This window comes from Apaloderma vittatum, unplaced genomic scaffold (assembly GCF_000703405.1).
Source record: "Apaloderma vittatum isolate BGI_N311 unplaced genomic scaffold, ASM70340v1 scaffold23432, whole genome shotgun sequence".
Lineage (NCBI taxonomy): Eukaryota > Metazoa > Chordata > Aves > Trogoniformes > Trogonidae > Apaloderma > Apaloderma vittatum.
Window position 1 is genome coordinate 1,917 of NW_009703425.1, and position 13,988 is coordinate 15,904.

Sequence of the window (13,988 nt, forward strand, 5' to 3'; positions counted from 1 at the left end):
ATTGCCTCGTCCAGTCCATCCAAGCTCACGAGCCGTGTTTCGAACAGAGAAGCCAACCACTGGAAACAAAAATAAAACATTCCTTTTCTGTAGCTTTTAGAGGATATAGCTGGGAAAAAAAAAAAAGAAAATAAAAAGGAAAAAAGGAGATTGTCTCTCTTCCCCTTGTCAAAATCATCAGTAGCTAAGTCAGAGAAAAAAAAAAAGTTCAAGTTATGGGTTGCAGCAGCCAACACTAAACATTCAAGTTGATAATTTCACTATGTACACGATGGGTGAGACACGGCCCTGCCCGCTGGGACCCCCTGCTCCAGTGCCGCTGCCATGAGCCGTTATCTGATCCGCTTCTCCACTGAGTACACCGAGATGTAGTAGTCGTTGCTCCCGACCGCCAGATGAGGCTGCGGAAAGAGCAGAGAGCGGGGGTGAGTGGCCAGGGGGCACCGGTAACGGCAGAACGGCATTTCCAGCAGCAGCGCCCAGATGCTCGGAAGCTCTGAAGTGCATCTGCCAACGCAGCTCTGACGACATTCCTGCCAGCACCCACCTCAGCCCAGCGAGTTACATGCCCACTCCAGCCGGAGGGAAAAATTCTGGTCACTATTAGTTGCCAACTGCTAACATAACTTTTCTAAACGACTGCAAATCTGCTCGTTAGGAGCAGTCGCCCCGACTGAAAATGAGCGAGAGGAAGGAGTGCGGCCGCGGAGAGCCGGGCTGGGCAGGGCTGCGGCGGCGTACTGGAAGAGCGACGCACTCCTAAAGATCAGCCGCTTCTTTCTCAGTCCCCCAAACGGAGGAGAGCAAAATCACCCTTCAGCTTTTTGCAGCGCAGCGTTTCACAGCCGAGGGGACGAGCTTCTGCTCAGCCTCGCTACCGTCAGGGCGCAGGATGCGGGCGGGGAAGCTGACGGCCCTCTCCCTGCCCCGCTCGCACCAAACCACCCCGTCGCTTCGGGCAGGCTTCGAGGATCAGAAGACTTATTCGAATAGTTACCGGACTCTTAGGGCAGTCGCACCTGCACTCAGCTTATCACTCGATTTAATTGCCGGCTAGGTGACACGAGCAAAGCGCAGCTCCTCCCTCCGCCTTTGGCATTCCCGCCACTCCTTCCCATTACCTTTCAAATATTTGTGTTCTGATCTGCAGGTTGCTAAAATAACTCTCTGCCTAAACGCCTTCTTTAACCTCCTCCTGCTTTTCCTACCCATGCATGTTGTTTTCTTAGGCTCTCCATCTCCTTCATTTGTTCTCGTCGCGGGGAGCAGAAGTCCATAAGGCAGATGGGCACCTGCGTCCTAATGAAGTAGCAACCAGCTTCTCTAACAGCTACTGCAGAGCCACCTCAGCTGTGACATATTCCAAAAATTCCCTTTTTACTGATTCACTCTAGACTTTATCAGCTTGTGCTTTTACTTTTTGCAGTTCTCTCTGTTTTCCGACGTGCAGTTTTCCTACTGCACAGCACCAGGCCTTCCTGCAGCCTTGCAAGAGGCGGCGTAAAAGCAGCCCCGGAGACACGAGGGTGAGCCCACCGCCCGCAGGAGAAGAGGCACGGAAAAATAAACCCAGAAAATTGTACATGCTGGAAGAGGAGAGCCCGCACCTCTCCGGTCAGCTCCAGGCAAATTCACCTCGGGCAACCTCTGTGGCAAGAACTACGGAGCTGAGCCAGGCTGCAGCCCCAGAGGGACGGGAGGAAAGGGGAACAGTTTTACCAAGTAGGTCTGCAAGGAAAAAGGTCTCGGGCGTGGGGAGTCCTGGTCTAGCCTCAGGTGCACACGATAAACCCGCAGCAGCACCCGGGGACTGGGCTGAGGTCACTGAGGACCTGGGCTGAGCCAGGCTCCAAGCGTCCTCTGTGCTCGGGGTCTTCCACCACAAACATCAACCAAGAAACGCAAATCCCCAAATCCAAAACCGAGAGAATACAGACCCAGTGAGGATGGAAAGCCAGGCAGCTGATGGCTCCGACTCGCTGTCCCATAAAACCATCGTAGTATTTGATATTGTTGATCAGCTCCCCGTTTCCATTGTAGATTGCGGTGAACTGATTCATTGAGCCGCTGGACAGGAATCAAGAGAACTTGGGGTCACCGAGAAAGCTGCGGAACAACAACATTGCTGCCCACCGCCCCTTCCCAGCTGCGCCCACCCGAGCTGTTCATCAGACCAGTGTGCGAGTTCTTGTCAGTCACTTGAACCGCACCGCGGCAACCTCAGAGACGTTGGAACCAGCTACGGTGAGACAGAGACCCACAAAGAGCTGAAGCTCACACACACTGGAAGGGGATGCCCCAGCCCCCCCAGCACACGTGGCTGTGGAGCAGTTGCTGGTCCCTGCTCAGAGCCCAGAACCACACACGATGACTTTGAACAGGGATCTGACACGGGAACGTAAGACCCAACGCCATCGCCAAGTCACCAGGGCCGAAGATTCATCCAGGCATGCACAGGACAAGATTTCTGGGCTGCAAATGTGGCAATAAAGCTGCACAGTTTGTGGCGAGGTTAAAACGAACAGGAGAACCAACGAAAACCCAGGAGTGACATCTGCAGGCATCAAATTGTCCTCTCCGTGCGCTCCAGGGGCGCGGGAGATGAAGCCAGAACTTACCAGGCGAAGAGGTTGGCTTGTGGGTGAATGTCAAGGGCCGTCAGCCCTTTGACTATCTGAAGGACCTTCATGGACTCGGGCATCCGGGGGTCAAAGAACCGCACGTCTCCGTTGACACTGCCAACACAGGAGGTTTGCAACGTCAGGCTGCGCCCAAACCCGCTCCCGAAGCCCAGGAACCCGAGGGCTGAGCGCACTCCTGTGATTCTGTGATGCGGATGCGCGAGCCCTCCCTGCCCGGAGCGCTCTGCGGACCTGGCCTAACGAACCCCGCGACGGGTCAATCCTCTTAACGATTTCATCGGGGAGGAGAGGGTGGGGAAAGCGGCAGCGCGAGATGCCATGCTCAGCGGATCAAGCACCTTCCAAACGCAATCGACTGCTGGCTGTGAAGTGACCTCTCTGAAACCCACCAGGAGAAGCACGGCTGCTGGATGTGGAGAAGGGGCATCTCTTCCTACCGCCCTGGAGCCAAGGACTGAAGATTTTGCTGTGGAGCATCTTTTCTTCTGAGCTCCTCGTAAGAGACTGGTTGACTGATGTCAAAATTAAAATCAACTCATCCCATCTTACTCTGTCGGCAGCGGAAGAGTGAGGCTTTTGGCACTACAACTTTTAGAGTGTTTTATTTTTTTTCCCCCAAGTCTCTGCTGGCCGTACAACTGAATCACCCGACAGAGCTAAGAACAACGGAAGCATTAAGAAGCACATTGTCTTCAGCTTCTTACCTCTGGAATACCTAATACTGATCAAAAGGCTGTTATACACCATTACTTATATCATTATAAGAAGCTGCAACTCCAGCTGTCACATAATTAAATTCAAGACAAATTAAATTTGAGGTTGACTTAGTTCCTAAAGACTAGACAGAAACAGTGTGTGAGAGACATCAAATACACAGCAAATTCATTTACAGCTTTGAACCTGAATAACACTCGAAAATGGTTCTGGATGTATCGGAAGACCATGCAAGGGCTCTAAAACGGAATAGGAGATCTGTGATGAGGGACTGCACAGGACAACACACGCCGGTTGAAAAATAACAGGCAACAATGAGCCGACAGCAGCCACAGCGGGTGCTCAAGGTCGTTTTCTGAGCAGCAGAGCTGGCAGGTAACACGGGCCAAGCGGCTGATCCCAGCACCTCGCGGCAATGGAGAGCCAGGATCCAGCTCGGGGTCACCGGTCCTGTGCCACGAATCCGGCCTCTGGTCCAGGGAAGAAGTTTCGCTGAGGTTCAGGGAACTGCTCCCCAGGCGATACAAGATTTTCAGGAAATAGCTAGACCGAGACCTTGCTATGACCCAACACTGCCTCCTCTTGGACCTTGCTGCCAGCTGAAGAGGAGAGTGAAGTGGGAAAACCGAGAGCCAGGCGGCTTGTCTCAACAAACCGAGTCTCTTTGGGATGAGAACAGACTTGCCTCCTGAAGTTTCCTCATCTCTCCTCAGCCCCGAGAGAAAGCACCACGTGGCCCTGAGAAGGGCACCCAGAAGAGGGGAAAATATGAGCCTTCAGCCCCGGGCTGGCCAAGTACACAAGCCTGACCCCTGGGATTGCTGAAGGAGATTACAGAAAGGAAGATTAAAAACTCTAATATGTGAGCTCGACAAATCTGGCAGCTGCATCACGAAATCCCCTTTCCAAAAATCTTAATGCATTTTTGCTGGCCCATCCCCCATCTCGGGAACGTTCTGAATTTTGTTTTCATTTCGTAATCAAGAAAAAGAGCCTCTTTGTGTGCACACGGTGGCTTCGCGACAATAAATTATACTCCGCTGTTCCTTAATGGCCAAGTAAGTATATGCTGCTCTCTCCGCAGTATTTACCAGGCAGCAGAAATGGATTTATGTGCAGAAAATTGCTCGACAGCAAAGTAATCCCGCACAGCAATATGCCCAACAGATGCAACGCCAACCTTGCTTCTCATGTTCTCTCTGCAGTGACCCCAGGGAGATGTCGGCAGTAAAGAACAACCACCACCAGACACACTCTGTCTAGCTCGGGGTTCCAGATCCCTCGATTCCTCCCGCACACGCCTCGTGACGGTGACTCCAGCAAAGACGCTGGAGTGTTTACTCCCAAACCACACCAATGGGCTCCCAGGGAACGCTCCAGGTTCCTTTTTGCCTCCTCTCCGCCAGGTTTGGAGCAGGAGTTAATGACTGAAGCAAATGTCAAACTAGAGCGCTTTTACCCTCTTTGCTCTCAAAATACCAGGGCCAGAATTTAAGTAGAAAAACAAACCGTGGTTACGAGAAAACAGCTCAAACAGTAAAAATCTCTTTTACCTAACGCTCATGATGTTGCCTTCAGGATGTTTCTGCAGATACGCTTTCACCACCCAGGCTGTGTGCTCCCGGTAGGTCATGACACGGCTGAGGAACAAGCAGAGAAACATTTTGAAGGGGAGGAGGAGGAAACATGAGGATCCCCCCAAGCCTGGGAGGGACGGGGAGTTACCATTCGCTCAGAGCCATCCTCCTGTCAAAGACACGGATGGAGCCGTCACCCAGCCCTGCCACGATTAACGAACGATGCGAATCACACGAGAGGCTGGTCACGCAGCTGTCGGCGCCGGTGGGGATGTCCTGGGGAGAAAGGACACAAAACCCAAGCTGAGACCATGAAGGGCCTTCAAGTCACTGCAGTCGCAGTCCTAAACCAGATGGACCCAACATCCTCCCTCCTCTTCCTTTCCCCGTTCGGTAAACGAGTCCAGAACTAAGCCAGGGCTTCCCCCTGCGACTCAGAACGCTGTGACGCTGCGGAGCTTTCCTGCAGGATCTCTGGAGACAACCAGAACTGAGGGGGTGGTGACCCTGGGGACGACGGCCACCACCACTGCGACGTGTGTGAGCCGGGTGTCACAGCTCAACCCGCAGAGCCAGGCCTGGAGGAGGAATTCCAGCAAAACCAGCTTTGGCAAATCAGTCAGCTTTCCAAACCCAAATGAAGGCAAGGTCTGTTTTGGGAAGGAGAATTAATGTTATTCTCTGCTAAGAGTATCTAATTAGTTACAACAAATGGCCAGAGGAGTTCGTTCTTCACGAACCATCTTTGCTGCGGACGAGCTGCAAGTGCCGTTGGGAGGGCAGGAGGGACAGCACGTATGTGGAGGAGAAGCAGCACTCAAGACAAACACATCTGCAGAAAGCAAACTCGTGACGGCCCACGTAGCACCACGTACACACCCCGAACGGATGCTCCAGGCGATACCAGCCCTGCAAAGCAGGGTACAACGAAGCCGCAGGGTATCAGCACTTTTTGTGCATCACATCCGCGCCCAAGTAACTTGTAGGAAGTTACTGGAATGTCTCTTGTAAGAGCAGCTTGCTTGTTTGTCTGTGCCAGGCAAAAAGAGTATCTGGCCACTGGCAACAATAAAAATGAAGTCCACGGGCCTGGGAGAGTTAGGTATCGGTCGGACTTGATGATCTTGAAGGTCTCGAAGGTCTTTTCCAACCATAATGATTCTCTGATTCTCTGAACATCCGAGGGCACGTGCAAGCTTCAGACACAGGACAAGCTGCCTGGGCACGACTCGGCACTGGGGAACCACCTGGGCAAGGAGAAGCGAGCTGGTGCTGTGCCACCCAGCAGTCCCCGCTCCGGGACACGCGACGAGGACATCCAGGGTGTCTCACTAGATCAGACACTGGGTATATTGGAAAAACAACAGGGACAAAGGAGGCTGGAGCTTGCTGGGAACACGGTGGGCACTCTAGTGCTGTTGCCTTCCCTTTTAACTTGCCATGAGCGTGTTGCTTGCAATAACATCCACGCCCGTTACGGGGAAAAACATTTTCTGTTAAAACAGGTAAAGCAGCCGATCAGTGCTGACAAGGCGCGATCACGATTGGGAGGCACGTCACAACTCCACCAGCTCCTTTCCCGCTTGGATCCTGGTTTTGCCGTCGCACAAATCCACCTCTCCCGGCAGCGGCTCCGGGCACCGACCTCCGGGGCAGCTCCCAGCAGCTCCTCCGACGCAGAGGCTGCCTTTGAAGCAGGAGCAATCAGCAGAAGTGAAAATGAAGTACTTGCTTCTTCAGCTCCAGCCCAAGCGCTTCCAGAGGTTGGCTTTTTGAAGTTCAAAGAGTGGGCAGGCACCTTTATTAGCTGGGGTTGCACGGCTTCGCCGCTTTGTGCCAAATCTCACATTTCCAGCGTTACCGAGTCAGGAAGTTTCAATCACTGGAATTTCAGCGCAACTGATCTTTGCAATTAAAAACGAAACAACGTGTTTTTACATATTTTCAGAGCAACATTAATCATCATAATTTAAAAGATTTTCACCTCTTGAATTTTGCTGTTCCCTAATTTACAGAGAAAAAGTAATATGTGAAAAGTAATTAAGATTAACATAGGCTTAATTCTCCTGCGTCGCAGGGTCAAAGTGCCATAATTAATGTTCATCCGAGGGTAATTAATTTCCAGAAGCTTTGAAAACTAGTTTTCCTTCTTTTCTCCAGCATGGCGACTCCACTTGCACAGACCAGCTGCTTCTCCTTAAAAAAATTTCTGAGAAACTTCCACTTGATCGTGACTGACACCAACGCTCGCGGCGTCTTTTCCCCACCCAGAGCTTTGGCTGTGCACAGTAGCTCGGCGGGAGGGGCTCTGGGAGGGAGAAGGTGAAGGGGACGAACACAGGGGTGTTACCTGGACTTTCATTTCCCGATCCGTGTCCCAGATCCGGATTATCCTCACGTCTCCCGAGGTCATCAGGAGCCCGGTTTCTTGCTCCCAAAAAAACCTAAGACGAAACACAGGCAGGACGTGCAAATTACTCCCCCCGTCAGCACGGGCAGAGCGGCACTAGTCAGAACAACCGGCTTTCAGGACCTCGTGCTATGGAAGCTGTTGTTATTAGAGGGAATGTAAAACGACATCCACACACACCCACACGTCCTCCAAGCAGGACCAGGTCAGCCGGCCCTGGATTTGACCCCAAAATGCGTCTTTGACCCCTCGCCCAGCTCAGGCTGGCAGAAAAGCCGAGGTGCAGATGGTCCCTAGAGGCAGGTGCCCACAGGGCATCACCAAGCTGCTGGGGACTTCCACGGGAGTCACTTTATGAGAACACTGATTTAAAATCTCACACCGCAAGACCCAAGAGCCTCTGCATTGCCGGGATTCCTCACTCCAGAGGGAATACGTGGCTACAGGGAGACGTTTCTAAACAGGGAATAGCAAAGTCACGGCTGCATCGCATCGAGTTAAACAGCTCGACAGGAGCAAAAACCAGTTTGCCGTGCAGACAGAGAGGGGAACGCTCTGCGATGACACGAGCTGAAACACCTCCAAGAGCTTTAGCTCTCTGTCTCTGAGGGCATAACCTGATCTCCAGGTGAAGTTCTGAACAACGCCCCAGCCTTGCTGTAGGAGAATTAGGAGGGATTTTCTATTCCCAAGACACCTGACATGGGCACCAGCTTACAGACAGGCTGGGGGGGGGGGGGCGGCGTGAGCCCGTGAACTCTGCCGGGCCGGCAATTCCCAGAGGAGAGCAAGTGTCCGTCACCTGCTCCCCCAGCGGCAGAGATCGGATGTCCAAAAGCCACCGGGCGAGCCGGCTCTCCCGAGCACAGAGCACACCGGTATCGGAACAAACCAGACACTGGGACTCGGGAAGTAGCTGGCACAGAAACCCCTGATCCAGCAGGGGAAACCTCTGAGGAACAATTCTCGTACATTTAATTACAAGGGGCTTCTCTGTGCCCGCATGCCGCCTCCACAGCAGAAAAACATTTTGCTGAAAGCTGTGCACCAATTACCTCTTGTTTTTGTGCTGTAAGGCACGACCAGCCCCAAATCCATGGGTCTTCCAGGGAAACTCTTACTCATACATTAAAAACGCAAACAAAGAGCCCCAGAACGCTACGCGAGGGAACCAGGCGAGAACTCCAGCTTTGGTGCGTGTTTTCACCTCGTCGGGCAGCGCCCTCCCTTCGGCACAGCCTTGCAGAGCACAGGCTCATCCTCTCGCCCAGACCGAGTCTCCGGTGCTGGGAAGTATTTTATAACCACACGCAAGCTGGAGCCCGAAAGGATTCTGCAATGCATCAGGACTGCAGCTTGCTTGTCCGGAAGGTACAAATGTGAATTTGTCTCGATTTACTGCTAGGAATTAGCTCCAGCAGGAAATTTAAACCTACCCCAACGTGCTCCTTCCCACCCAAGGGCCATCAGTGCTTTATAGCAGAGCAAACACCTTAACAGGGCACACAGAGGCATCCTACAAACACCGAGTTTTCTTCAAAGATGATGAAATGACCTTGTTTTGCACAGATCCAGATAAACCATTTTGCCCATCTCCCTTTCCTAAGTGTCGCATCCGAGTAGTTTCCTGATCTTGCTGCATATCACTAAGAAGATTACAGACGTTTATCGACAGTTCGTCATCTCGCCGCAGGAAATTCGGGACTCTCAGCTAAGCCGAGAGCTCGGATCTTTATCTCACGAGTCAAATTGATCGTTACTTCAGATTGCCTGGCGGCTCGGAGGGCTGCTAGAGATCCGAGGCAAACAAGCAGGCAGTGATTTAGATGATAAACATCACCGAAGCGTTTTCATTTGTCACCTTGTTTACGGCCCCTGTGACAAGACAAACCTGGCTGGCGGAGACGGATCCCGCCATTCCCACGGCTGATGGAGTTAAGCAGGCAACGTGCTCGCAGGCAGTTTTAGAGCTCCCCATCTTCCAGTGACATTCCCCAGTTTGAAGACAACGTTGTTTTTTCACTCGGATCGGCAGCAAGTCCCCAGACTGCCGCGGTTCCAGCGGGGCACAGGCGGTGAACTGGGAGCTGCAACTTGTGTTTTCGGTGCCGATCTTGGTGTTTGTGTCAGGAATCGGAGCGCTGAGGACATTCAGCGATGCCATCTAGAAGGCCAGGGAATGTTTCACCGAGGGAAGAAGCTCCGGAGGGGTTTCACTTTATGTGAAATGGCACAGAGATCTCCCACGAGAGAGGAGCAGAGAGAAGGGAGACGGGTTCAGCCCCAGCCCAGAGCTGGCAGAGCCCAGGGAGGGGAAGCAGGAGGGAGATGATGGTGCATGGTCGTGCTCTTCCAAGCACTCAGTGCAGCTCCTGCCTTTCTTAAAAAACTTAAGTTGTCCCTGCAAACCTCTGCTCTCTGGGAGAGGGAAGGACAGCATTTTGATCATCCCATAATAAGGGATCTTCCCTCTCCCCCGTCAGCCGTCTTATTCTCTCAAGAAAACACCAAATATTGTTCTTGCGGCTTCTGTTGCCTCGCACTCACAGGCGGACCAGGCGGCCTCAGGATGCTCGTATCGCACCCCACGAGGCAGGCAGCAGAAGTAAAGAATAGAAAAGAAACACAAGAATATTTGCACAAAAGCCACGGCCAGGGAGAATCCTGACACGTTCCTGCTGGCAGACGGGGTCCACTCCCGCTGCAGCCCAGGAGATGCCCTGACAACGAATGAAGGGAAGGGGACCCTGGGACGAGACTGGGCACGCTAAGCCAGAATTCAAAGGTGTCTGGAAAGAAGAAAAGGCTTTGTACATAAATGTAATTCGTTCATGCGCATGTGACAGGGAAGGAAAGCTTCCTCTGACTGCACAATGTTAAGTTCAAAGATGACGCAGTACAAAGCAAGACACAAATAGCTGAACTATTTCTACGTACGAGCAAACGTTTTCACAATCATACAGTATTGGCCCATGTTTCTATGTTAAATCTCTAGTATTTCAGGATGACGAGCAAGCGTGCGACTTAATACTAATGAGCATTTCCGATTTAATTAACAGAGGTCCTTCTCCAGGATGTCACAGCCCAGAGAGCAGCTCACCTGCCGGGTTCTGGCTCGCACCTTTGGCATCTCAGCCTCCTTCTGGCAAGAAGGTCCTGTCCTCTGCAAAGGCGCGGGAGCTCAGGGCCACGCAGCCGGGAAAAAAGCCGCCCGCCCGCCGAGCTCCCACCTGCCCCCAGACATGCGGGCAATGCTGTGACACCGGGGCGGTGCCAGCCCTGAGACCCTGGGACCCGCCGAGGCCAAGGACTCGCAGGACCCGGCCTCCCAGCGACGCCCTTCTCTTCGTGCCCCATTAGTTACGACTGCCATTTTCCCACAAGGAATGTTATCTTCCCAGGTAACGAGCAACAAATTCTTCCACAGCTCAGGAAAAAGCACTCTTAAAGGTTTGTGGGTTTTTTATGGGCTTTTTTTTCCTTCAAGCTTTTTAACACAAATACTTGTGCTTCTCTAGGATAGGAGGTTATATACAAAGCAACACAATTGTCTGGATGGGACGGTTGCTTGCATAAATTTTAATAAATAACACCAGTGTTGAAAGCAGCTGCATTCCCAGTGTCTGCACCTATCTTTAATGTCACCAGAACGTGACCAACCTGTACTTGGCATTTCAACGGGATCGGGAATACCCACGTAGAACACAATGGAAAAGCATCTTGGATTCTGACCGATGATTTTTTTAATCATGAGCCCTCCTGGTTGAACAATGAGGCACATCAGTGTTTTAATTTCCAGGAAGCGGTGGGAGGGTTGTCCGACCTCACTCGTCATTAATTTCTACAACATCCTTTCAGAAAGCGTCGCTCTTCTCATGCCAGGGACTACGCGCAGCAAGGGAGAAGGGCAGCCGCGATGCTGGGAATCCAATTAAAAGAACACAAACCCCTGGAGCTGCAACTTCTCCAATTATTTTATTGCCATTAAAAAAACCCCAACCTGACCAGAAATAAAGTGCTTCTCCCAAACTTCTTATTCCTAGAGGACAAGATACCAAGCCCCAGGGAGATGCAGAAGAGTCACACTAGTTTTCTCTCTCCCTCTTGTTCTCCATATAACTCTGTTCGAGTTGGATCATTTGATCAGCTCCTTTTGCAGTCAGAGCTTTCCCTCTGCTGAGGCTCCTCTGTGTCGCAGCTCCCCGGGAAACCTCCCTCCCGGAAAGCTGCCCAGGTCCCTCGAACGCCCCAGGGCTCCCACTGAGCCAGCAGTACTCAAAGCAGAGCAGAACCTCCAGAGGACAAGGTCCTGTTTTTCGCAGAGCAGGTATTTGACGTCTTCCACTTTGTTTCGGGAGCCCCAGGAGAGCAGGAAGGAAGCAGGGATCTGGCGAGTGTGTGCTTATTTTTTCCTGCTTGGCATCAGCGGAAGTTTTCTCGAGGAAAGGCAGATGACGGCTGGTTACACGTGGTCACCGAGGAGCCCCGTGAGGCAGCGACGGGTCGGGGTGGGTGCAGGTCAGAGGTGCACGTTCCCTTGGTGACCATCACCTCCCCGGTCCGTTATGCCGACGGGAAGCGAGGTGGTGGTGTGCCGAGACACCCCGACAGAGCTGGGGGGAGCAGGAGGTGACAGAGCCTGGCTGAGGGTCACCCAGAGCCCGGCCAGCTCAGCCTTCGCGCTCACGCTGACTTTTGGGATTCCTGGGCTGATTTGCACAGTGGCCTGATACGACCTGGACCACTAAGTCATCGCTCTTTCTCCCATCTCTGATCTGCCAGAGAGCAGCGCCCGGTGATTCCGGTCCCAAACCAGCACCCAGCGATGCGAGACTGGAGAGGCAGTCCCTCATCTTTTGGTAAAAATTCCTCACAGCAGCCCAGGCGACGGGAACAGATTTTCTGTGCTTCAGCAACCAAACTAGTATAGTTTATCTAAATAGTGCTGATGTATTTTGCTGTCAAGCAAATAGCTTATCTCATATATTTTTAAGACTTCTTCAGTGCGAGGGAAGGAATCCTTTTTGCTGCATTTTGTACCAGGAGAACACCTGGCCAGAAAATGCCAGTGAATGCTTTTTATTGATCCACAGTTATCTGCGTGCCCGGGACAGAGCACAATCGCTTGGCATCAGCGGTATCGATCCAGAGAGGGAGTGGTTGCTATTTCCTTATGCCCGGCTCACTGAGCAGGGAATTCCCTGCAGCCAACTCTTGCTAATTTTAGTCTTTCTGCTTGCCAGTGGGTTTTTGAGGGGAATGCAGAGCCAGGCAGCTAACGGCAACACATCAGCTTTGCTAATTTCTATCCCGGTGCTCCGTCTTTGAACAGCGAAAGATTGATTTGCAAAGACCTCGAGCTGAAGAGCTCTGAATCACGCCCACCAGCACAATCATCTTCATCCTATCCATCATTACGTACACATTTAGCTCTTATCAGTCAGCAAATATTAATAATTGATGAACAACCCACAACGACTACGTCAGCATTAACATCCACGGACGTGCAGACACACAAGGACGCCCGGACACACGAGCCAGATGTTTCCCCAGAAGACCTGGGTGGCAGAGGAAGGGGCCAGGCTCCAGCTCGGTGCAGCCACTGCGCAGCCCTGGCTCCTACAGATGGAGGCTGGCGAGTTCATTTACCTTCTCTTCCCATGAAAGAGCAGAATTTGTAAAATTTATGAGGCATTCCCTTGCCAAAGCCCACTATCCTAAGCCTCCTGGGAGGGATCCTTTTCACGTGATCTTTAGAGCAGAAGTGCATCACCCCAGTAAAATCCACATCAGCTAAACAGCGGGTCCACGTTTGGAACCTGTCGATCAAACTCTGGTCTAGGGACGCTTTGACACCTTCCTGGAAGAAGAGAGACCTGCCCGTCCCACCCACTCCTCCTCTCACTGCGCAAAGCTCAGAGAGCGCGGCACCAAGACGCCCTTTTCCTCGGCGGTTGGCTACGCTGGCCCAGAGAGCACAGACACGGGGCAAGGAACGGGAGAGGCAGAAGCAGCAAAGCTTTCCAGGCACCATGAGGACCCAGCAGTCATTCAAACAACGCCAAAATAAACCAACCAACCAACCAACCCGAAGCCAGACGAGAAGGTCCTTCCCACCCCAGCTGATCAAAGGTAACAGGAAAGAAAGGACTCACCTCCCTGCTTACTTCTGTCAAGATAGATTGAAACCCTTCGGGCCAGACCTGTGAGAAGACAGGGATTAAGGGGTTGACGCTAAGGGTAAGTCGGTCAGCCAGAGCAAAAATAAATCTTAAAAAAAAAGGATTAGAAAAAGCAACTCAAATTAAAGGAAAGAACGCGAAAGAGAAGCAGAAGCACCGAGAGCAGCAAATGCCTCCTTCCAAGGCGCCGGCACTAGTCCAGTCACAGCGCTCCCTGGGAAGCCACCAGCGGTGGCACTTGCCACGTGTGAAGCCAGCGTTCTGGCGGGCTGACAAGAGCACAGCTTTGACATTTCTTCTGCAACAAGGGGACTATCCTTTGCACAATCCGGTCCCCGTTCTGAAGTAAAAACGCATCAGAACTGAGGGACGGAAATCTGAACAGCTCGTGGCACCTGCACAGATCGAACCAAGCGCAGGACACGAGGTCTCTGCCCTGCGAGGGGCAGGTGCCACCACGCCG

At 52.3% G+C, this 13,988-nt stretch overlaps 1 protein-coding gene across 1 annotated transcript in view; it reads right to left on the reverse strand.

Annotated features, from left to right (window-relative positions):
• Window positions 1-332: 332 nt before the first annotated feature.
• The window catches only part of RPTOR (regulatory associated protein of MTOR, complex 1), a gene marked incomplete at its 5' end in the record, with an annotated part of 84,187 nt that continues 70,531 nt past the window's right edge, over window positions 333-13,988 (reverse strand). Inside the window, 8 exons of the mRNA XM_009864632.1 lie at window positions 333-401; window positions 1,938-2,067; window positions 2,619-2,735; window positions 4,910-4,996; window positions 5,082-5,209; window positions 7,284-7,377; window positions 8,062-8,068; window positions 13,499-13,546. Coding sequence (XP_009862934.1) covers window positions 333-401; window positions 1,938-2,067; window positions 2,619-2,735; window positions 4,910-4,996; window positions 5,082-5,209; window positions 7,284-7,377; window positions 8,062-8,068; window positions 13,499-13,546 — 680 coding nt within the window. The remainder of the gene's footprint in view (window positions 402-1,937; window positions 2,068-2,618; window positions 2,736-4,909; window positions 4,997-5,081; window positions 5,210-7,283; window positions 7,378-8,061; window positions 8,069-13,498; window positions 13,547-13,988) is intronic.